Below are 26,117 nucleotides of genomic sequence, written 5' to 3'. Positions count from 1 at the left end.
CGAAAATTGACATGTTTATGACATTGACATATTTGACATTGACGTGAAAAGTGTCATTTTGACAGATAGTTTTTTTTATGTTTTTGCTCAGAATAATGACTAAAGCATAGAAGTCGGGCAAAAATGCTTCGCAAATATGTATACCCGTACTTTACTTCCTTACGAATTAGATAATGTGCCGAAAAGAGATGCATATATGCTTGTTATTTCTCATTTACGTACGGTGTCATAAGTTTGATAATTTGCTAGGGATGTAACTGTGTCGACTTTTTATATCGATAAATTATGCATAAGTTTATGTGCCGTGTAAAATAATAATCACGAAATTGGCAAATTGATAATAGTCTGGCTAATGAAAGTTGAACCTGAAAAAACGCGGCAATTTCAAGGAATCTGTAGCAGGCGGCTCGTTGAAATGAAATGAAATGAAATGCGTGGAATACAAGGATTGCATAACTTTTACACTTTTTATAATTTTCATATTCTAAAAATCATTAAAAAGTATAAAAATTATGCAATCCTTGGAATCAAAGAGCCGCCTGATATGAGGATTAATGCATATACCTAATATAGCTTTCATCTCATTTGCAGTCTACCACTCAGAACAGTCAGAACCGTCTAACTATACCTCTCGTTTTTTTATCATTAGAAAGAAGGCGAGCGATCTTAACGTGTCGTTATATCGAAAAACACTTTGAAAATAAGTCACAACAAATATAATATACGATCATTTACATACTTTTGCTTTCATAAGTAAAATATTGTTATATTTATAAAAAAACTTGTCAATAAAAAGACACGTGGAAATGGTTTACCGTTTTTTCTAATGTTAAAAGACTAAGTATAGTTTCTAGTCATGTACAGTCAGCTGCAGAGAAAAGGCACCCCCCTGCATACAAAGTTCTGTAAATTGGTATGGACGTTGGGTACCTTTTCTCTGTAGCTGACTGTACCAAATAGGAAATAATAATAAAAAACTCGGCGTAGGTGGCGCCACTATCACAATCTGAGGGTCTATCGCGAAACAAGAAAATCGAACTTTCGTTATCTAACATCTCTGTCACTCTTGCGTATTCGAGCGATAAAGAGGCAGCTAGATAACGAAATTTCGGATTCGAGTTTTACGGTAGGTCCCCTGAAAACTTGTCAAAAACCTGTTAAAGGTACAGTATGAATAAGTTACTCTACGGTGCACTAAAAAAGGTAGTGCTGCACTCTGGTGGCAGAACATTGCAGTAACCCTATTCCTCGTCCTTTGGAAATCTGAAATAAAAAGTTGAGTTTTGTGACCAACAATATTAATAAAAGGAACATTCATCAATGGTCATTAATGTCTTTTTTATTAGGGTTCCGTACCCAAAGGGTAAAAACGGGACCCTATTACTAATACTTCGCTGTCCGTCTGTCTGTCACCAGGCTGTATCTCATGAACCGTGATAGCTAGACAGTTGAAATTTTCACAGATGATGTATTTCTGTTGCCGCTATAACAACAAATACTAAAAAGTACGGTCCCCTTGGTGCGCGCGTCCGACCCGCACTTGACCGGAGTGTTTTTGATTTTTGAGCATGTAGCTATATTTAAAGTAGAGGGCGTTGTCACTTTTTTTGGCATACTAAATTGAACCTTATCACCAAATATTATAATACTCACTAGGCTCCACATACATGCTTTTGAGACAGTCGGATACTCAGAATAATGACTAAAGCAAAGAAGCCGGGCAAAAATAAAAGCTTGGTAAAAGATATCGTATTCACAACACGTTATTGCTTTTTGTCTATGAGTGAGTGAGACAACAATCCGCAAGTTCTTTCGTTTTTTTCAGTATTGTCATAAGATAAACTGAGGGAAATGTCAAATGGTCCTATGTGGTTCTATAATATAATCCAGCCAAATTAAATATATGTTCGTTATTTCACAGGTAGGTGTCAACTGTAACAACTTGACATAGTCGTATTATTTTAGTTGAAATATTTCGGGATGTTTCAGCGGTCATCTTGGTTTATTTTAATTATATTTTTGCTATTCCTGAAAGATTGTTGGAAAACGTGCTGAGTTTTTATTTGTAATGGTTTGAAGTTCCCTTTGTGATAATGTCTTGTGTGATCGAGGGCTGTAAATCGCATACAGGAAGAAAAGAAAATACGCACGAACCGATAACCTTTAATCGGTGAGTTTTGTTCAATTTTGAAGAAATTTATTTATAGGACCTGACCCTAAACATAGAAATCGATATGTTGTTTATGTAATTATTACTTGCATTCAAGTCTATATAGATTTTTGCATATATTTTCGAACTTTTCTGCTAAGTATGAAAGGTTATATTTTTGGCATAGTGATGTATCGACCTCAGATCAATAACCTATCGACATTTACAGCTATCTTATAGTTTGGCCCAGGACTGTCTCATTTGAATTGATGAGTACAGTCAAGGGCATAAATATATATACATTCCCAAAGTCTCAAAAATATGTGTACGCTCAGACAATAAAATCGTGTTCACATATTTTTAAGCCATTTGTCTGGATCGATATTTTTGCCTTCGACTGTACCTATAGTTTTCTTTGTTCTTAATTACTGACAGATTGTGTTTGCCAGACTATAGTTTAATACTAAAAACCGGTCAAGTGCGGGTCGGACGCGCGCACCAAGGGGACCGTACTTTTTAGTATTTGTTGTTATAGCGGCAACAGAAATACATCATCTGTGAAAATTTCAACTGTCTAGCTATCACGGTTCATGAGATACAGCCTGGTGACAGACAGACGGATAGCGAAGTCTTAGTAATGGGGTCCCGTTTTTACCCTTTGGGTACGGAACCCTAATAAAAAAGACATTAATGATCATTGATTAATGTTCCTTTTATTAATATTGTTGGTCACAAAACTCAACTTTTTATTTCAGATTTCCAAAGGACGAGGAATAGGGGATATTACTGCAATGTTCTGCCACCAGAGTGCAGCACTAGCTTTTTTAGTGCACCGTAGAGTAACTTATTCATACTGTACATTTAACAGGTTTTTGACAAGTTTTCAGGGGACCTACCGGAAAACTCGAATCCGAAATTTCGTTATCTATCTGCCTCTTTATCGCTCGAATACGCAAGAGTGACAGAGATGTTAGATAACGAAAGTTCGATTTTCTTTTTTCGCGATACACCCTCAGATTGTGATAGTGGCGCCACCTACGCCGAGTTTCGCGTAATATTCCCTATTATTAAATAAAAAAAATATATTACACGAACGTTTTTTTTTTCATTTCCTATTTGGTACAGTCATCTGCAGAGAAAAGGTACCCCACGTCCATACTAATTTACAGAACTTTGTATGCAGGGGGGGTGCCTTTTCTCTGCAGCTGACTGTACATGACTAGAAATTATACATAGTCTTTTAGCATTAGAAAAAACGGTAAACCATTTCCAAGTGTCTTTTTATTGACAAGTTTTTTTATAAATATAGCAATATTTTACTTATGAAAGCAAAAGTATGTAAATGGTCGTATATTATATTTGTTGTGACTTATTTTCAAAGTGTTTTTCGATAAAACGACACGTTAAGATCGCTCGCCTTCTTTCTAATGATAAAAAACGAGAGGTATAGTTAGACGGTTCTGAGTGGTAGACTGCAAATGAGATAAAAGCTATATTAGGTACATGCATTAATCCTCATATCAGGCGGCTCTTTGATTCCAAGGATTGCATAATTTTTATACTTTTTAATGATTTTTAGAATATGGAAATTATAAAAAGTATAAAAGTTATGCAATCCTTGTATTCCACGCATTTCATTTCATTTCAACGAGCCGCCTGCTACAGATTTCTTGAAATTGCCGCGTTTTTTCAGGTTCAACTTTCATTAGCCAGACTATTATCAATTTGCCAATTTCGTGATTATTCTTTTGCACGGCACATAAACTTATGCATAATTTATCGATATAAAAAGTCGACACAGTTACATCCCTAGCAAATTATCAAACTTATGACACCGTACGTAAATGAGAATTAACAAGCATATATGCATCTCTTTTCGGCACATTATCTAATTCGTAGGGAAGTAAAGTACGGGTATACATATTTTCGAAGCATTTTTGCCTGACTTCTATGCTTTAGTCATTATTCTGAGGTCGGATAGTAGAGAAGACGCATTTCATAAAGTCTCTACTACACGGTCGATAACGTGTTGTTGGTGGCTATAGTCGTAACACACTACCGCACCGCACCGCGACGTTGGTGCGCCGCACCCATAAGTGAAAGCGAGAAAGAGATATTTCTTTCTCGGCCTCACTAGGGGTGCGACGCACTGTGACCTTGGTACGGTGCGGTAGTGTGTTACGAAATTAAGATGGTATTCCACCACCAATTTCTTTGTCCAATGTGTATTGCGTCTCACATGTTGCTTAATGAGAGAGTGGAACGCAATGACATTGGACAGGTGGAATACCACCCTTAAGCTTAAGCGCTGTATATTTGATAGTCTTCGATTTCGATCACAATATTACTTAGATTTTATCAGCAGCAACTCGTTTGATACACTTGATATTTTTTGTCTTATTATAGCTCACTATAACTAAGTTTATAATAGTTGGTCAAACCAAATTGTCAGTGAATAAGAACAAAAAAAACAATACTCATCCTTTTCTTTTGGGTGCTAGTCAAAGAGTAGTATATAATATATATGGTGCTAGAGGTGATAGTACTAGTGTAATGGTTCCTCCACACTCATGCGCGAATCACGGCGCGAAGCCGCGAACGCGAGTCTGGTGTCTAGTTCGCTAATCAGCGAAATCGACTCCACACTCGCGTTCGCGGCTTCGCGCCGCGTAGTCGGCTTAAGACAAAGGCAAAGTCAAAGATAGGCCAGGATTACACTTGTAAGTTTTACTTACGTAAGTAGGGACATAGCTATACTACAGAATGAGATATGAATATCGTTATCTCATTATAGCAAATAGCTTTGTCTCTACTTACGTAAGTAAAACAGAAGTGTAATCCTGGCCATAGACAGTATATGTTTATGTTTGAAATGAGACAGTCCAATATATATTTTACTACTCTTTGGTCCTTGTCGTCCTTTCCTTTTAACCGTCTGTAAAGCCCATTTTATTGATATTGCCTTGCCAAAAAAAAAAATTACGGCCGGTCTCCTTGAACATCACGAATCTAGTATCTTGCGATCTCTTTCCTGCCGATTTGACGCCAACACTGCCGACAGCCGACACCATATATTATTATACTCTTTGGCCGACACGGTAGCGGTACGCTGTCATTCCACTCATTGCAGTGCAATCAATAAATTAATAAATAAAAGTATTTGTATAATCCAGGTAAATACTACTTATTCTATCACAAAAATCTGTATCTAATAAATCTACAAGCACTCCGATGGCCGCAAGTCCGAAATACGGTGTATAACTATTACTTGGCGATCGCTACTTTACACCACTTTTACTTTACAGTGAAATAATGGGAGATCGTAATTTTGTGGAAGATGTAGACTTCGACAACGGCAACGGGTTCGCAATGAACAAGCCAATGCGACCGATAAGGCCACCTAAACGTGGAATGCCCAAGTAAGTATACTGTGTATAATATTGAGACCCAGTTTAATAAGAATCTGTAAAATATGTCACTTAAATCTGCTAAAAACAGTTACTTCCTTCACAAATGTTTTTTTCCAGCAATGACCGCTACAACAATGCCTATGGCAGCTACCGTGGTGGCTATGGGCCTGGAGGCGGCTTTGGGTTTGGACCAAGGGGCCCACCTATGGGCGGGCCTATGGGTCCACCACCCATGGGCCCGCCTATGGGTCTGATGGGCCCTCGTAGGCCGCGCGGCCCGCCGCCTCCCATGATGATGTTCGGACGGGGTTTTGGACCAGGTGGACCGCCTACACCCCGCAGTTTTGCTCCAGAGACTCAAGCTTACAGATATCTCATACGTGAGTACACTGTAACCTAAATGTTTATTAGTTTATTATCTGTTCGGTCTTGATATTCAATATATGTAATGTGGGATTTTTTCCGTGTGTTTATTTTTTATAAATTTGTATTTTGATGTCCAGACATCCAACAATCAAGGCCAGGTCAAGCCATGTCCGGGAATAGTTTTTTTTAAGCCTCTTCACAGAATAAATAATAGTACTGCCGTACAGAAAGAACACTTCCTACAAAACTGAAGTTTGTGACAGCGATTCAGGGACAAATCACGCTGTCCCTTTCTAATGTATGGATTCCTTTCGGCTATTTAGGGTTGTCAAAATTCAAGTCATTATCTTAGCGGCAACAGAAATACATCATCTGTGAAAATTTCAACTGTCTTTCAGCTATCACGGTTCACGAGATACAGGCTAGTGACAGACAGACTGACAGACAGCGGAGTCTTAGTAATAGGGTCCCGTTTTTACCCTTTGGGTATGAAATCCTGAAAAGCTGGGGAAGCTGTTTGTTGCATTTTTTTTAATAAATCAGTATGTGAAAGGTGTCCAGTTAAGACCAGTCTTGTTTAACCTACAGGTTGTGGTGTTGCCCAGGAGAGCTTAAAAGGTCTCCCCAAGAAGCTGCTAAAACTCATGGAGGCTCACTACTGCGGCGTTTGCGGCTTGGAATTTGACTCCTTTACTATGTGTAAGTCTTTTTTTTAGACTAGGTTTTAAAAGCTTTAATTACCTAGTCGGCTCATAAGTTCTGTCATATACATAGTATCAAATAAAATCAAAAGTTTAAGTTTATTCCGTATAATTTGTACAGCGTTTGAAAGCTTATAAACTAGAGAATCTAAATTATAACATTTATTCAAAATGACTGCCATAATTATCTACACAGGCTTGAAGTCTTCGTGGCCAGTCGTCAATGGATTCACGCACCACTTTCATGTCGATATTGGCCACTGCCGTAGCAAGAGATTTTTTCAGCGAGTCTAGATTTGCATGAGGTTTCGAGCACACCTTTTCCTCTAAATACTGCCATATTTTATAGTCTAAAGGATTAAGATCTGGGGTAGAGGAGGGCCAATCTTCATGCCGTATAAAGTCAATTTTATTGGAGGCGAGCCAGGCTTGTGTAGACTTTGCCTTATGGGCTGGAGCAGAGTCCTGCTGGAAAACCCAATTCTGGTTTAGAAACATCGTATGGGATAGTGGTTTCACAATATTAGTCAACACCGTGACTTGGTACACTTTGGCACTAGTTTTTACTCCTTTCTCACAAAAATGCATACTAGTGACGCCCGCATAAGAAACTCCCAGCCAAACCATCACAGATGAAGGGTGATGACCTCTTTGAATACGGGGAATGCTATTAGACGCTTCTTTACTATTGCGAGCGTACACTCTATCATTTTGTTTATTACAGTTTTCTTCTATGTCAAAAATTTTCTCGTCTGAAAACAGTATACAACGGTGTTTATTTTTAGCGTACTTCTTCAATAAAGCTTTAGATCTTTTAAGCCTTAAAGCTTTAAGCCGACCATTGAGAAGATGGCCAGTTTTTCGTTTATAAGCACGAAGTCTCAGGTCTTGATTAAGCACTCTTTTCACCGTGTTTTTGCTCAAACCCATCTGGAGGGCCATAACTTTTTGTTTCCTAGCGGGATTTCTGGCAATGCGTGCCCTAATTGCTTGTACAACCGCTGGAGTCCTAGCTGTACGCGGACGACCGCTTCTTTTCTTGTCATTTAAACTAGAGACCTCACTGTATCTTTCTATGGTACGATACACAAATCTTAGAGAGAATTTTAAATTTTCAAGTAGCTTAAAAATTTTAGTCGGCGAGTGACCACAACGATATAGTGCAATTATTGCGGTACGGCTATCTTTAAGCGTCCACTCCATGTTGAAGAAAACAGAAAATTGCAAAATTATACTACTCAAATATTTAATAAAGATTCGAAATTCAAATGCAGAAAGGTTTTTGTTTTAGGAGTTCGAAATTTAAATTTTAAAGGCCAGTGACAGAACTTATGAGCCGACTAGGTAGTTTAAAAAAACGAGAGCAATCGATTGGTGAAAGTTCGCCAAAGGACAAGAACACTCGAAAGCTCTAATCAAAGGGTTCAACAACAAAACTGCTAAGGAGCTTCTAGGGCTCAAAAAAAACCTGCACAGTGACTAGAATACTGACTGGACACTGTAAGTTGAACAAACACATGTTTCAAATTGGAGAGAAACAAAATGAGACATGCAGGTTCTGCCAGGAGTCAGAGGAGACTGCTATGCACATTCTCTGTTCCTGTGGACCATTAACGTCAAAAAGAAGTACCTACTTAGGGCCACACGTACAGGGCGTTATGGCCCAAAGAATCTGGAATTTCCTGGATTCAACGGGCATTAGTAGTGAACTTTAAAGGGCAGTCAAAATAGATCACTGATTGGTCGTGGCACTTAGGCCCACAACACCCCAATAATATTAAATAATAGTTTTACTCAGCATTTTTGGAAAATTGACAGCCATTGGGTATTTTGTGTAAAATACGCCGTAGTGCTACCCTAACCACCCCACAATTTATAGATAGGCTGATATTTGTTTCTCTGACTGCCAATTACAGAAATGTATAAAAAAAGTGAATAAAAATGTTATTCTTTTGCAGCGCGTATGCATTACACGTCGCGTAATCACCAAAAGAACCAAAAGAAATGGCTGACGCAAAATGCTGAGAAACCAACTCCGGGGAAAAAGGTAACTTTACCCTCGGTGGTCTGAAAGGAATTACGTAAGACAACATTCAGCCTTTATAAGTTAGAGGAAATTATTTCCCACCTGATTTTGAACTTTATTTCAAAGTGATAGGGTTCAATTTGGCATAATTTCTAATTTATAACTTATATAAGGGTTGAGATAGGAAAATTTATTGTAGAGAATGTAGAGATAGATTACAGAGATCAGTATTTATCGAACCCGTGATTTAATGAAGTAAATTATACCTAGATTTACATATCACCGGACAGAGTAGATTTATTTCTCTCAATTAAATTATTTTGTATATAATAAGAAACCCCAACTAAAGTGAATAAAGTTTTAGAGTAATAACATATTTTTATGGTCCAGGATGTAATACATTCCATTTATACGTTAACTTGGGGCAATGGCTCACCAGACGCTTATAAAACGTAGTCGTAAACGTATTTAATAATAAAAAATTATAAATAAAGTCAAGTTACTCCACAAAGTCTTATATGCTGAATATTTTTCAAAATGGCTTTTAAATTTCAATGTTTCACATCGCTGTCCTATTTCTAATACCCGGCTAACCTCTTTGAAGTCGCGGGCGAGCAGCAAGTCAAGGTCGTTCGTATATTTGATCGAGCGCAATGTATGAATCAGAGATGGGCATTAATCGATTAATCTTTTAGTTAACTAATCAATCGATTAAAAATATCAATCGTCATTTTTTAATCGCGATTAATTTAGTTGCGATTAAATTAGTTGTGAGAATGTTCGACTAACAACTAAATTAGTTTTAGTTTCAATCGACTAAATTTCACGATTAAATCTATATTAAAACTACGTAGTCGCCCGTTTTTGCATTTTTTATCTTGCAATATGTAACTACAAGTACGTATGTAACATACCGAGGTACTCGTATGTTGTAACTATGTTAGTTTGGGTAGAATTTTGCGACTTATTTTGAAGCAGATATCTTCATCCGATTGAGCTAAAGTTATGTATACACGTTTAATTTGAAATGCTTGAATGACAATGCAAATAATGCCATAATATTATTATAACGATATATTGGTAATAACGACAAATAGCGAAAAACTGCATTGTTTACAAATCGCAAACAATAAAGTAGGTTGGTGCATTATTAATACTTTGATTTATACGATACTGAGTTAATCTTAGATATAGAGTCTATCAATATTTTGCTGTCTCTGACAATAGTAAAACTCTTTTTAGTGTCACGCGGTGACAAAACAATGGGATAATCCTTCTTACCTGGAAGTTGTTTGTTGCATTTTGGTGCAAGTGCCGACGCATCTTCTAAAAATAACACGTTCTATTGAATGACACATCTGCATGTTGTTTATTATCTACGCGGTCTATTTTGTTTTCAACGTGTGGTCATTAAAAAATATTTACTTTATTTATTATTTTGTCCTTGTTTTTAAACCTATCGCAATATTGGAATAGTGTCTGTTTTATTAATTTTATACAGTTTTTTTTATATTACTCACTGATTAAATAATAAGTAAATGTCACAAATAAATAACATTCTTTGCAAATTTTTATTAAGTATGGTAGAATGTTATGATATACGTACACATAGAGGCATAGAGGTACATGTTGCTGTATACACCGTTGATTTTTTGATACTTTTTGCTTTAAATTATTATTGTTGTTTAATATACGATTTAATATACATAATATAATACATACAAAGTTTGATTTATTATAACTGTATTTTTTAAATCTTATCACATATAAACATGTTACTGTATAAACAGCGTTGATTTTTTGATACTTTTTGCTTTGAATGTTTCATATACAAAGTTTGATTTATTATAACTGTGTTTTTTAATGTTTTATCTTATCACATATAAACATCTTACTATATAAACAGCGTTGATTTTTTTGAAACTTTTTGCTTTGAATGTTTCATATACCTACAAAGTTTGATTTATTATAACTGTGGTTTTTAATGTTTTATCTTATCACATATGAACATGTTATTGTATAAACAACGTTGATTTGTTGATAATTTTTGCTTTTAATTATTATTGCAACGATTGCAAGACTAACCTCATATAGTTTAACTAAATACATATCATGGTTGCCTTTATATTTAATATACAAAGTTTGATTTATATAATTGTGTTTTTTAAGTGTTATTTTACTAATGCACAAAGTACCCAGTTCTTATTTACCCTTAGATAAGAGAAATTTAATCTAATTTCAGAGAGATGCACTACTTTAGTAGCAAAATAATAGTGAGAACAGATTTCACTCCTTAGAAACGGTCAAAATATCGTAAGTAATACATGACTATTTTATTTTTAAACATCCGTTAAGATGTCCTAATCAGTCTGTCAACATAGCCATACCGGGGTATTCTATTCAATTTGCTTCTAACATTAGTCGCGAGAAAATAGTCTAACTAATTAGTCGATTACAAAATTTAGTTGTCCGAAATCAATCGGCAACTAATTTAGTTGCAACTAAATTAGTTGCACTCTATACAACTAAGATTGATCAATCGTCGTTTTCAATCGTCAGTCGCAATTAATTCTTGTAATCTTAATCGTTAATCGTTAGTCGATTACATTTTGCCCATCTCTGGTATGAATGTCCTTCATTTGCCGCTCCCCGTGCCGAGCGCTGAAGAAGTTGACGAGTTTTTAGACATAGGACAGTTTTTTATGTACAATTATTTTTCTAGATTCCAATAAAGTCGCGCGAGTTGTACTGTGAATTGTGCGACGTTACGATAACGTCCACGGCTCACGCCGATTCGCACTATTCAGGAAAAGCGCATCGAGCGTAAGATATCCACTGTTTTCCATTTTTTGCGTTGATTGTTTGTTTGTTTCTTACTTTGCTGTGTTCACACAATGGACTACAGCTAGTATAGTATGTATGTAATAAGTGCTAGTGTGCTTTGAGAGCTTAAAAATGGTTACTGTTACTAAAGTTACTTGTCTACACTACACTATTTTATCTTTTAATTGATTACAAATAATACATTGAATATCAAATTGTTAATAAGCTATAATTCGCTATACAGTTGCAGTTACGGCCTTAAACAAATATACATTTTTTTACCTTCCGGAGTATGGACGTAAAAATAAGTACCTGAGGTAAAAATGTGTATATAATGTATATGGTCATGACTGTCCTATTTTTTATTTAAATTAAAAGGATATTGAATGTGTCCTCTCTGTAACTTTCTCCGTAAAAAAACTTCGGTGTTATTGTGGCAGTGTTTACAATTATATATATTATCACATTTCTTTAAGCTCCAAGTTCTAAGTTAAATGCTGGACCACGCCATTCAATTCGAGTAGTCGATGCGACCGTGTTGTATGTCGATTCCCGCATTTTCTACCGGAAATGTACACTAGCACTCACCATTTCTGTACGAACGACAATAGAAAACGCCAAAGATGTAAAATTGTTGACAAACGAAACAATGATCGTTGTTACTCAATTGAGTGTACATATATATTTATGTTAGGAATAATACCTAAGTACCACCTAACATGACCGGTCACTCGGGATCCGTACAGACTTGGGTGTAAGCAACAAACAAATAATCACATCAATTTTATTAAATTTTGTTTTATGTATCAATCTGACAGTGAAGGCTATAAACATATATACATTCTTCTACCTTATTTCAATGGAGTAAGGTGCAAAATTGTATACATGTGTATAACCTTCACTGTCAGACTGAATTTGAACAGTCAAAGCTATAAACATATATACATTTTTTCACCTTACAACTGGATGGCGTACGGTGCAAAATTGTATACATGTTTATGACCTTGTCTGTTAAACTTGACTTGAAACAGTCACATTTATACACATACATACATTTTTTTACCTTATTCCTGTATGTGGCATAAAGTGCAAAATCGTATACATGTTTATGACTGTGACTGTTTCCTATTGATGTTAGAATAGTCACTGCTATAAGAATGTTTTTCCATATAATAATTGTCACACGTGAATGTAATAATATAGTTTGGCAAGCTGTTTCCGTCAGTATAAACGGCGGCAAATTTAACAAATGCAGGCTTGTCCGCTCAAATTTGAATTTCGCGTCATTTTCTACTGAGAAAATGTGTTTGCCGGAGTATATTTGTTACAGCAAATATATTATATTTATGGGCCCGAGAGGCAAACCAGGTACATGACTGAATCGATCGCTAATTTTATAGAAAATCATATTAGGACACTTGTAAACGAAATAATAAGTTATTCGTATAGCCCGTATGCTTATGTAGTCGTGGTATATCGGACTTTTAAAAACATATTTCATCTTGTATAGACTCCAAGATATCTGCGGTATCTTTTATTATTCTCACAACTTATCTTCATAATCAATGGTGCACGATTGGGAGAATGTTTACATTTGTATAGTGTCTTTTATGTGTTATGTTAGGTAATTTAAATGTCATGAAAGAAGACGAAACGAAGATACGGTTGAGAGGTTTTTTTAGGGTTCCGTACCCAAAGGGTAAAAACTGGACCCTGTTACTAAGACTCCACTGTCCGTCTGTCTGTCTGTTACCAGGCTGTATCTCATGAACCGTGATAGCTAGACAGTTGAAATTTTCACTGATGATGTATTTCTGTTGCCTCTATAACAACAAATAATAAAAACAAAAAAAATATTTAAGTGGGGCTCCCATACAACAAACGTGATTTTTTTGCCGTTTTTTGCGTAATGGTACGGAACACGGAACCAGTGTTGGCCGAACGCTAATGCCATTAACCATTAAAAATTAACAATTAAAAAGGTTAATGGCCATTAACCATTAGTCATTTAATTCGGATTAAAGTTAATTCGGATTAAATTTTTGAGACGTTAATGGCCATTGAAGTTAATTCGGATTAACTTTAATTCGGATTAACTTCAATGGCCATTAAAGTTTCAAAAAATTAATTAGAATTACTCTCAATTGCATTAACGTCTAATAAAATTACATTCGTGATATTTTAAAATGAGACAGCAAAATGACCCTGACTGAACCCTGGCAGTAGTAGCAGTACCTACCTACTACCTAGTAGAATTCTGGTTTGGTGCAACACAGACATACGCGGTTTTGGTCATTTAAATCGTCTTGATGAGCACTTCGGAGAGCCGTACCCATGATAGAGCTGATGCTGAACCCTGGCAGTACCTAATGGATCTAAGGTTTGGTGCAACATAGGCACACGCTGTTTTAGTCATCCGACTCGTCTTGATGAGCACTTCGGAGAGCCATACCCATGATAGAGCTGATGCTGAACCCTGGCAGTACCTAATGGATCTAAGGTTTGGTGCAACATAGGCACACGCTGTTTTAGTCATCCGACTCGTCTTGATGAGCACTTAGGAGAGCAGTACCCATGATAGAGCTGATGCTGAACCCTGGCAGTACCTAGTGGATCTAAGGTTTGGTGCAACATAGGCACACGCTGTTTTAGTCACCCGACTCGTCTTGATGAGCACTTAGGAGAGCAGTACCCATAATGGAGCTGATGCTGAACCCTGGCAGTACCTAGCGGAACTAAGGTTTGGTGCAACACAGACATACGCGGTTTTGGTCATTTAAATCGTCTTGATGAGCACTTCGGAGAGCCGTACCCATGATAGAGCTGATGCTGAACCCTGGCAGTACCTAATGGATCTAAGGTTTGGTGCAACATAGGCACACGCTGTTTTAGTCATCCGACTCGTCTTGATGAGCACTTAGGAGAGCAGTACCCATGATAGAGCTGATGCTGAACCCTGGCACTACCTAGTGGACCTAAGGTTTGGTGCAACATAGGCACACGCTGTTTTAGTCACCCGACTCGTCTTGATGAGCACTTAGGAGAGCGGTACCCATGATAGAGCTGATGCTGAACCCTGGCAGTACCTAGTGGATCTAAGGTTTGGTGCAACATAGGCACACGCTGTTTTAGTCACCCGACTCGTCTTGATGAGCACTTAGGAGAGCAGTACCCATAATGGAGCTGATGCTGAACCCTGGCAGTACCTAGTGGATCTAAGGTTTGGTGCAACATAGGCACGCGCTGTTTAGGTCGTCCGACTCGTCTTGATGAGCACTTAGGAGAGCAGTACCCATGATAGAGCTGATGCTGAACCCTGGCAGTACCTAGTCCACTAGTGCCAGGGTTCAGCATCAGCTCTATCATGGGTACTGCTCTCCTAAGTGCTCATCAAGACGAGTCGGATGACTAAAACAGCGTGTGCCTATGTTGCACCAAACCTTAGTTCCGCTAGGTACTGCCAGGGTTCAGCATCAGCTCCATTATGGGTACTGCTCTCCTAAGTGCTCATCAAGACGAGTCGGGTGACTAAAACAGCGTGTGCCTATGTTGCACCAAACCTTAGATCCACTAGGTACTGCCAGGGTTCAGCATCAGCTCTATCATGGGTACTGCTCTCCTAAGTGCTCATCAAGACGAGTCGGATGACTAAAACAGCGTGTGCCTATGTTGCACCAAACCTTAGATCCATTAGGTACTGCCAGGGTTCAGCATCAGCTCTATCATGGGTATGGCTCTCCGAAGTGCTCATCAAGACGAGTCGGATGACTAAAACAGCGTGTGCCTATGTTGCACCAAACCTTAGATCCATTAGGTACTGCCAGGGTTCAGCATCAGCTCTATCATGGGTACGGCTCTCCGAAGTGCTCATCAAGACGATTTAAATGACCAAAACCGCGTATGTCTGTGTTGCACCAAACCAGAATTCTACTAGGTAGTAGGTAGGTACTGCTACTACTGCCAGGGTTCAGTCAGGGTCATTTTGCTGTCTCATTTTAAAATATCACGAATGTAATTTTATTAGACGTTAATGCAATTGAGAGTAATTCTAATTAATTTTTTGAAACTTTAATGGCCATTGAAGTTAATCCGAATTAAAGTTAATCCGAATTAACTTCAATGGCCATTAACGTCTCAAAAATTTAATCCGAATTAACTTTAATCCGAATTAACTTTAATGCAATTGGTTAATGGCGGAACTAATGGTTAATAAAATTGATCAATGGTTAATTAAAATTAACAATTACGGCCAACACTGCACGGAACCCTTCGTGCGCGAGGCAGACTCGGACTTGGCCGGTTTTTTAAAATAGTATATAGCATAGAGGGTGTGGTAATTCTCATTTTAAATATGTTCGAACTGGGTGGTTACTAAAATTTCCTAAGAAAGAAACATTAATTGAAATCTTATCGAAATTATTGATGTTGTATATATATAAGAACCAATTTAGGTACAAATATTGGTAAGTACACGGTACACGGTTATACACGGTGTTCGTAGTTGTGTATTGAGCTTTAGGCATAGACATAGTATATACAAGTAGTTAGACGCGCCACCGAGCGACCGGGGGTAAGAGAGAATATTCATATAAAATTTGCCTAGCGTAGGAATTTTTTCTCTTTCACTCTTATAAATTTCGGTATTTCGCCATCGCCTCCTACCTATGATGCCACCCGGTGGGTGATAAGGACAAACCATGGCACTATTTTCTCTTTCCTTATAGGAATCGCAATAAGACTATCTTTCTCTATCAAAGAGTGTCAGGCCCTTGGATATAGGGAACATGCATGATCTGTAGGGGCCTAAGGGGCAGCACAGGAGCCCCTTGATTATTGGAGCAAAGTGTAAATGTCGATTTTAAGTTTCCGATTTAGGCCCAAAATAAATTAACCGTAGACCCGCTGGCGAACACTGTTTGATTGATTGAATGCATGTTTTTTTTCTTTTTCCCCGAGTGTAACCTACCACGCGCAAGGAAGCGTGCGTGCACTGTACTTAGGGGGCAGCACCTGCTTTGGCGTGTAGTGTCAATGACAAGTTAAAGTTTCCGATTTAGGCCACAAGATGTCAGACCCTCCAACGTGCACGGTCCCTATCTCTTATCTCTTATAGTCTCCGATATTGATCACTTCCACATTTTGAACACCTTTTATAGTTACGCTAGAATTCTTAGAATGAAATTTTTTGCAAATGAATAAATGATTTGAAGATTTAGATTTTGAGTAGTGTAATCCCGAGAATAGAACGTAATAAAAAAAGGGTGAAACTCAAAAATTTTTTTTAGGTGAAAAATTTCTGCGGCCAAGGTTTTCAAATTTGCCGAATTGCTTATTATGAATAGTTTTAAAATCTTAATTTCTTGCCTAGGGCGCGTCTTAGCACGGAGCAATTATACCGCCCACTTACTATCTCTTTTTTAAAATATAACTTGTTTTATATCATAATGGATGTTTCAGGATCGTGGAAGGAAGGAAGAAGCCGAAAAACCCATACCTACTCCAAAAAGGAATGGAGGGTCGCATGTATGTATTAACAAAACCTATTTACGTTATTCCCTCAACTGTTTGACTCCTACGCGTGTCGGAATAACTCTCGGAATAACTCTAACGGTGCGGTGTAAGGGTAGATCAACTACTTCTTGTTATTCTGTCCCATCACTGCAGAGCCTGGAATTTTTGAGGCAAAACAAAAGACTGTCGCAATCTAGCTAGAGTTAGAAACATTTTTTGTTCGACATCGATAGTTGTGTAATAGAAGAAAGAGATAGTCAACTAAATAAAAACATTTCAAAAAAAATATATTATGAGGTTTGTACAAAATGATATAGAAACAGATACAATTAGTATACATAATCGGCTTTATAGTGGTAAACGAAACTGTTTACTTTCAGAGAAGGTTGAGAAATTATTGATTATCTACTCCTATCAATATGACAAACCAAATATGTGCTGCTATGTGTACTGACGTGGATCTCGAAGAAGAAATTGCATCTGTTTCTATATAATGTAATTTTATAAAAACCTCACGTAAATTTTCTTATTAAATATTTTTTTTATTTGATGGATCGTTTTTAGAGTTCCGTACCCAAAGGGTAAAAACGGGACCCTATTACTAAGACTCCGCTGTCCGTCTGTCTTTCTGTCTGTCACCAGGCTGTATCTCATGAACCGTGATAGCTAGACAGTTGAAATTTTCACAGATGATGTATTTCTGTTGCCGCTATAACAACAAATACTAAAAACAGAATAATATAAATATTTAAATGTGGCTCCCATACGACAAACGTGATTTTTTTGCTGTTTTTTTCCGTAATGGTACGGAACCCTTCGTGCGCGAGTCCGACTCGCACTTGGCCGGTTTTTTCTTCCAATACCCAACTATCGATATCGATAAAAATATGTTTCTAACTCTAACAAGATTGCGACAGTATTTTGTTTTGCCGCGAAAATTCCGGGCTCTGCCCATCAGCCGAGGCACCAAAAGTTTGTTAGAAGAAATGATGTATCTTGTTCTACCAACATGCTTAGCAGATGTACCATTATGGAAAGAGATTACAACACTCATAAGAACGCATGTATGATTCTTGACTCTTATTAGAATTGCGCGGTTGTAAATTCAATTGGGTTGCTTGTTCCAGTGAGCAACTGATTAACCGCGAGAAGCAACATTTGCCGGCGAGCACCGTGCCGAAGGTCACCGTGGGTGAGGGGGACATCAAGCCTCCGCAGGCCGAACTCTACTGCGACATATGCAAGGTAACACTTCTTGTTCAAATTGACTTATTTCTCTCTGGTCTAGTCAGCTGATTATCCCTTTTCCAGGAATAGTGCACCTAGCGACCACATACGCGCCAATAAAATTTCAACCTTAGGAGACTTTCGGGAAAAGTGACGTCATTAAATGAATAATCAAAGCTGCATTAATTTTACTATATTTGCATTTTTTGGGACAACGTTGTAGTATGGTGCGGCCTGGAAAAGGGTTAACAGCGAGAAGCAACATTTGCCGGCGATCACCGTTCCGAAGGTGACCGTGGGTGAGGGGGACAGCAAGCCTCCGCAGGTCGAATTCTACTGCGACATCTGCAAGGTATAATCACCCTTCTAGCTTTACAAAGCTGTCAAAGTCAAAGTCAAAGTCAATATAATCTTTATTCAAATAGGCCTAGCAACAAGCACTAAGCTAGTACTCAAGCTGCTATTAGAATAGACATATTCTTTCTAGTCAACTAATTAATCGTGAGAAGCAACATTTGCCGGCGATCACCGTTCCGAAGGTGACCGCGGGTGAGGGGGACAGCAAGCTTCCGCAAGCCGAATTCTACTGCGACATCTGCAAGGTATAATCACCCTTCTAGCTTTACAAAGCTGCTATTAGAATAGACATATTCTTTCTAGTCAACTAATTAATCGTGAGAAGCAACATTTGCCGGCGATCACCGTTCCGAAGGTGACCGCGGGTGAGGGGGACAGCAAGCTTCCGCAAGCCGAATTCTACTGCGACATCTGCAAGGTATAATCACCCTTCTAGCTTTACAAAGCTGCTATTAGAATAGACATATTCTTTCTAGTCAACTAATTAATCGTGAGAAGTAACATTTGCCGGCGATCACCGTTCCGAAGGTGACCGCGGGTGAGGGGGACAGCAAGCTTCCGCAAGCCGAATTCTACTGCGACATCTGCAAGGTATAATCACCCTTCTAGCTTTACAAAGCTGCTATTAGAATAGACATATTATTTCTATTCAACTAATTAATCGCGAAAAGCAACATTTGCCGGCGATCACCGTTCCGAAGGTGACCGCGGGTGAGGGGGACAGCAAGCTTCCGCAAGCCGAATTCTACTGCGACATCTGCAAGGTATAATCACCCTTCTAGCTTTACAAAGCTGCTATTAGAATAGACATATTATTTCTATTCAACTAATTAATCGCGAAAAGCAACATTTGCCGGCGATCACCGTTCCGAAGGTCACCGTGGGTGAGGGGGACAGCAAGCCTCCGCAGGTCGAATTCTACTGCGACATCTGCAAGGTATAATCACCCTTCTAGCTTTACAAAGATGCTATTAGAATAGACATATTCTTTCTAGTCAACTAATTAATCGTGAGAAGCAACATTTGCCGGCGATCACCGTTCCGAAGGTGACCGCGGGTGAGGGGGACAGCAAGCTTCCGCAAGCCGAATTCTACTGCGACATCTGCAAGGTATAATCACCCTTCTAGCTTTACAAAACTGCTATTAGAATAGACATATTATTTCTAGTCAACTAATTAATCGCGAAAAGCAACATTTGCCGGCGATCACCGTTCCGAAGGTCACCGTGGGTGAGGGGGACAGCAAGCTTCCGCAAGCCGAATTCTACTGCGACATCTGCAAGGTATAATCACCCTTCTAGCTTTACAAAACTGCTATTAGAATAGACATATTATTTCTAGTCAACTAATTAATCGCGAAAAGCAACATTTGCCGGCGATCACCGTTCCGAAGGTGACCGCGGGTGAGGGGGACAGCAAGCCTCCGCAGGCCGACCTCTACTGCGACATATGCAAGGTATAATCAGATCACCTTGTGATGATAACAAAATAGCTTTTTTAAGGGTCCGGCCCTTATTTTAATATCCGGCCGGATACCTGTTAGTGACACTATCCGGCCGGATACCGGATAGTAAATACAAATTGGATTTAAGAAACGCTCACGGTCATAATCGTACTTGTTTATTATTTTAAAACAATTTGAACATTCCACTCACTTGCACGCGGTATTTCGAACCTAGAAATGAGCCCGCGCGAACCTTCACTACGAAACAGGTCAAAACCTGCACAATGCACACCTGAAAAATCTAAATGTAGGTATAGTTCCGCCGGCCGAATATTCGGCGGCTGGATACCGAATATTCGACCGAATATTCGGCTGATGGTCAGGCCGAACATCCGGTATCCGGTCAATCATATCCGTTGCATTTCTAATACAAACAACATGGAAGAATTTGAATAAATTTTTTGTAATATTTGACAGACCTCCATGACATGCTCGGAGCAGATGACGATGCATCTCAACGGCAAGAAGCATCTGTCGAAGGAGAAGCAGCACATCATCCGCGTCATGAATGAACGTAAGTTGTTCGTATGTGGAACGCGACATAAGACATGTCAGGCGTGGCTCACTCCGCGATTTCATCGCGTCGCTACAAGTACATACGGCCCACACCAATTTTGGTGTCTAGCCATAGTAGTTGCCGCGCACCGCTACGGAACGGACGCCAGCTCGCGCTTGCGCCACCTTGCGTGCGTGCGTTTTGTTAAAGAGTAAACCTTCTGTACTTAGTAATATTATTTATTCTGTGGACATATAAGTAGGGTAGTTCGAGGCGAATCGGGTCACAGGGTGAATCGGATCATGAGGAATAATCAGTAGATAAGGTATGTCCACGAAAAAAAGTGGTCCTGGATGAACGTGTATATCTTTTTACCGAATGTACATTTACAAGAAGTTTTTTTATTTTAATAATTAGTATATATAATACTATATAACAAAAATAAAATCGTATTTTAAGAGGCCGTAGTCGATTTTGGAGCAAAAATTTTAAATTGATACATTTAGTCATTGAAATTATACTTGTTTTGTTACGTAATATCTAAATAACAAGTATTGGTTTCTATTAGCACGTTTTCTCATCTTGCCTTTTAATAATGAGGTCGCGAGCGTGCGTCACCGGTAATATGTGAAGAGAAGGGGCAGTTTTTAAAAATTCATCAAAAAATTATGGTGGTAAATTATACAAATTGATGTATAAGAATAGTTTCAGCAAATGTTGTAGATTGTTCAAGTATCCAAATTACGTTGAAATTAATTCGATTTTTCAGAGAAATTGTAACTTGTTTTAAAGTAATTTCTGGAGAAAATTGAATTCGTTTAACTTTCATTTCCTCGAACTCTAAGTCATATAACAAAAATGTAATCTGATAAAGGCCAAGTACAGAATATGTGTAATACAAATTTACCATTTTTAGCATCCAAACTTTACGAAATTTACAAATAAGAGCGACAAAATCAATGCTTTACGCGCGTTTACCTAAACGTCCTTCAGAAAAAAAATCATTACTAATTTAGTGAGTCTGTTTTCAAAAAATTAATCTGATAAAAGGCAAGATAAGAAGACGTGCTAATAGAAACCAGTACTTGTTATTTCAATTTGGTAACAAAAGGTGTACAATTTCATCGAAGAAATCTATCAATTTTACATTTTTGCGACTAAAATCGACACCGGCCTCTTAATGTATGCGTTTGTGTGAGTTTTCGCCAAATAAATTCTATCATACCTTTCATTGCTTGTACAGCGTTTTTTGACATTCTTCACTCGCTTCCTGCTACAATGTCACAACAGTATTAATATTTTTACAAGCTGTTTTAGGCACTTATGAATGTCATCTTACCAAAAAAATACTTCTTGAAACTCATTTCTATTTGTGGTAGTCAGAAAGACTTTCTAGTCTAAGCACTGAAAGTAGTTTTTATATGGGAGGCATTTATTCGTCAAAAAGTCAAATTAACCAAAGTTGAAGAACCTCAGAACTATCTCAATCTGGATACAATTAGAAAAATTGTTTCTTTTGTGAAAAGAGGACGTCATAAGGTATAATTTGGATTATCTAATAAAAAAATAAAACATATATTTAGCAGGACAACTTAATAAAAACTGCCAGAAGACGCTGTACAAGAAAACATTGGCACCATGGGATATATATTGCCAAAATTCATAGAAACCTAACGTTATATCATGTTTGTATTTTTAATATGTAGTTTGATATCCACAAATTATGTACAAAACGTGCTGTTTGAAAATTCACATTCAAATAAAAGATTTACACTATTATGCATGACCACTTTTTTTTCGTGGACAGGCTTTAATTTAAATATTACATTGATATGAGTGCACTAAAATAGCGCTGTATATGTCATCTGTTAGGTCTGATCCGATTTGACTCATTTTACTGTACACGAATGTGCTCAAACAAGGTTGCTTTGATGCTTAAAAACAGTAAACAAAATTCGATTTTGTGTGTGCATAGATAAAGGGGTGAATGGGTGTTTGGGTGAATGGCTAAATGGGTTTATGTTTTTCATTACCTATACCTACTGCTGATGCTGAGGTGACAAGTTGTATTGTGCCAGTTAATAAATCCGTATAGGTTTTGAATTACACGATCTAATCATTTTTCAGAGTCGCAGAACAACGGCAACATTGCCGTCAAGGAAGAACCACCGGCTGCAGGTAAATAACAAACTACAATATCATAACTTATGCTATGGTTCTTACTTATTTGATTTCAATAGAAGTTACATAAATTATAAACTGAAATAGATAACATACACTAAAGAAAAAGTGACCAAGTCCACCGGTAGCCGAGGCGGGAATCGAACCCGCGTCTTCAGCTTACGCGGCTAACGTCCTGACCACTAGACCACCCGGCCACGGCGGTACCCGTCACAAATTCTCTGGTGTATGCTATCTTTGAAAGGCTAGGCACTTTTGACCAATTCTAAGGGCGAGCAGTATGTGCTTGCACCCATACGAATCCTTTACTGGATAACGGTATAGCGAGAGAGATGGTGCTGCCATCTAGTTGAAAAGTTACATATTCTCGCACAAGGTTTCAACCTTACGTTTTACTGTTCATAAATTAAAACTCACAAAAATATTTGTGATGATGCTCACTGATTACAGCATGTCTGTTTTTATTTATAGCCATAGACAAGTAAAAATGGGCTTAGAACCCAAGGCTGTATAAACTGCATAACGTCATATGATTTTACAATCCCATGTAGATGTTGCACAACTACTATTTGTTACAAGCTATTATTTAACTTGCCCTGTTAGTATGTATGTTATTTTGTTAGTGTGGGTCAATTCCTGACTACGTAAACTAACTGTGTAGGGGGAACTCTGTGATAAAACAACGCAAACTAGTTAGTTTGGGGTTAGTGTAGGGGGTTAGAATAGGGTATTTGACATTTTTTTAATTACGTAGGTTATTTACGTTCTTACACACAACTAGAAAATTAATTGTCTAAAAAATGATTACGAGTAAAACCAAGTAATACGAGTTAGTTTGGGGTTAGTGTAGGGGGTTAGAATAGGGTATTTGACATTTTTTTAATTACTTAGGTTCTTTACGTTCTTACACACAACTAGAAAATTAATTGTCTAAAAAATGATTACGAGTAAAACCTTTACAAATAGAAGTCACTTAAAATTTTATAATGTCTGTTTTTCACTTTTATTTCACTAATTTTTTAACTACCACTGTGATACGCTGGACCTTGTGCCTTGGCAAAGGGCACCCGTAGCTGCAGACCACATGCCCTTATCCACCGACACGAACAACGCCCAGCAGCAACCATCGTCACGAAAATCACAAGTCCTAATTTTTATTTTTAATAAGGTCATTCTTATTTGTGTCACGTTTACAGTCACTTTTATTTTATTTCTGTCCGAGGAGTATTCATAGGCACTTAATTATATTTTTCATTGTTTCTTTTTTATTTATTTATTACATATTTATTATTGGAAGTGTTCGTTTTCACCTTTTGCCATAGCGCACACGAAAAAACAAGGTTCCGTCATTTCACCATAAGTTCTCTGAACTCACTGTTAATCTTCCTGCCGAATTATTCACTTTCACTGATTTTAATTGCCTCGAAATGTGTTCTCGTACGTTTCTGGCGGACGCGGTGCGCCGCCAGTGCAGCGCAAGGCCGCACTGGCAGGATCGCCATGTAAGGTGTTGCGTCAATGATACAACTGTTGGTGTCTAAATACGAATATATTCTGTTAAAATAACGCGTACATGCTATTATATACTACAGCTACGTACATGTGGTTGTGAGGCATAGTACACACACTACATTATAAATGGTATCAGTCGATCAGGTTTGTTTTAAGGATCAAATGTCTGTATGGAACCCATTGTCTTAAAGCAATACAAAATTCACAAATGATGGTTAAAGTCTGGCACCCGCACTTTACTGACGAAACGCTTCTAACAAAATGGCAATACATTGTGACGTCACCATATAACGTCGCTATTGCTTAGAAGACTTTTCGATGTACGGAAAACCAGAAAATTGCGATTTTGTCGGTGAAATACTGCGTTTATGTATATTGTTGCTAATGTTGCTATACAATTTTTTTTTTAAATATAATGTAAGGAATCGAATGGTACCATTTTTTTTTCCTATTTAGAAGTTAAAAAAAAATTTGAAACTGAGGTCTTGTACTTTTACCTTGTACCAAAAATGAAATTTTTGCCAAAAAAATTTTTTATTTGTAGAAGAGCAGACTGGGGGCAATGTCAACGAAGACGGAGGCGATTGGGGAAACGGATCTGGTACCTGGGAAGACTAAGGGCTTTAATAGTATATAGAGGAGTTATTTGGACACACATTTGAATTTTTAAAACATGACGAGTTAACTGTAAGTTAGATCAAGTCAACAAGTTAATCCTTATGACTATGTTGTCCTTTGTCACACTAATACTGATTAGAAATCAGCAGTTGTCACCTTTAATCGACTCAATTTATTGTAGTTTCTAGATTTAATTCGTTAGCAACCCTTGAACTTATTAATTTATGATAGTTCTACTAAACATTTTAAAACTGAATTACATTGTATTTTTTAACTCTAGAATGAAGTATTGTCACAGAATAAATAATAGTACTACCGTACAGAAAGGAAACTTCCTACAAAAGCGAAGTTTGACAGCGGTTCAGGGTCGAATCATGCCGTCCCTTTCTAATATATGGCACTATCGCTCTCGGCTATTTAGGGTTGTCAAAATTCAAGTCATTATCTTATCTGTGGTCGTGCGCGCAAAGGGACGTCAAGTTGTGCCAACCCTAATTGCTCGGAGCAATGCTGAGCAGAACGGAGCCGAGTTTGCCCGAAGCGAGGAGTTTCGTACCCCTAGTACTGGTATTTTTCAACTTCATTTAAATGTAACATAATTTAGATAATAAATCATTCTACGAATCAATTGGGGTTTTATTAAGATACAATCACCACAAAAAAAAAACATTCAACCATTTTCTTGCTTACTAGGTGGCGCCACTAGCGCGTGAGATCTCGAAATTCAAAAGAAGGGCTTGTAGTGCAATAAGGACCTTTTTATCTCAAATTCCAACAGAAAATCTCATAGAAAGATGGAAAGCCACATAAACCTACGTTTGGGTGGCGTTTTTTTTTCATATCGACTGTATGTTTGGTTAACCCTTAATTAAATGCATAGTGATGTATGCAGCCTACACAATAAAAAATAGCATGTGAAAAAAAGTTTTCATTTTCATACAAATTGGATGAGAAGTTTTCCTCGATTTGTGGCTTTTCTAGCCGGAAATTTTATTGAGTCATAGGTTCAAGCTAACCCTGGATAGGAATGGGATCGATTGGCATCTAAAAAAAGTTTGTCAAAAATTGCTTTTTCTCGCAACCTGTATGTTTTTTCCAAAATCCTAGGAGGAAATAACCAAACGGAGCCGCCACGTCTGTAGTTTGCTGTACAAAAAAGTCTGCCAATTTTTGCGGGGGAGGGGAACGTCAAATGTATACGTAACGTCAAAATAGCCATGTCAGATAAACGTCTGT

At 37.7% G+C, this 26,117-nt stretch overlaps 1 protein-coding gene across 2 annotated transcripts; it reads left to right on the top strand.

The window, feature by feature from the left end:
- The first annotated feature begins 5,238 nt into the window (after nucleotides 1–5,238).
- Nucleotides 5,239–25,509, top strand: LOC134742185 (zinc finger matrin-type protein 3-like). 2 transcript variants are annotated; one of them, XM_063675171.1, is made up of 12 exons: nucleotides 5,239–5,322; nucleotides 5,455–5,568; nucleotides 5,677–5,939; nucleotides 6,514–6,624; nucleotides 8,585–8,673; nucleotides 11,375–11,475; nucleotides 16,933–16,998; nucleotides 18,114–18,168; nucleotides 19,964–20,026; nucleotides 20,492–20,588; nucleotides 22,698–22,748; nucleotides 24,808–25,509. In XM_063675171.1, the coding sequence occupies exons 2-12, from the start codon at nucleotides 5,462–5,464 to the stop codon at nucleotides 24,879–24,881; spliced, it is 1,077 nt and encodes a 358-aa protein (XP_063531241.1). In that variant the 5' UTR covers nucleotides 5,239–5,322; nucleotides 5,455–5,461; the 3' UTR covers nucleotides 24,882–25,509. The 2 variants fall into 2 exon arrangements, with proteins under 2 accessions (XP_063531241.1, XP_063531240.1); XM_063675170.1 differs by lacking the exon at nucleotides 19,964–20,026 and having other exon boundaries at nucleotides 18,114–18,231.
- The last annotated feature ends 608 nt before the right edge of the window (nucleotides 25,510–26,117 follow it).

The sequence above is a fragment of the Cydia strobilella genome, chromosome 6, assembly GCF_947568885.1.
Source record: "Cydia strobilella chromosome 6, ilCydStro3.1, whole genome shotgun sequence".
Taxonomy (NCBI): domain Eukaryota; kingdom Metazoa; phylum Arthropoda; class Insecta; order Lepidoptera; family Tortricidae; genus Cydia; species Cydia strobilella.
This window is presented reverse-complemented; position numbering and strand designations above follow the sequence as displayed.

Excerpts from the sequence above, each read along its gene's own strand:
- LOC134742185 (XM_063675171.1), top strand. The coding sequence starts at position 5,462 with ATGGGAGATCGTAATTTTGTGGAAGATGTAGACTTCGACAACGGCAAC. Across the intron at positions 16,999-18,113 it reads AAAGGAATGGAGGGTCGCAT|TGAGCAACTGATTAACCGCG; the intron begins GTATGTATTAAC and ends TGCTTGTTCCAG. Across the intron at positions 20,027-20,491 it reads TCTACTGCGACATATGCAAG|ACCTCCATGACATGCTCGGA; the intron begins GTATAATCAGAT and ends AATATTTGACAG.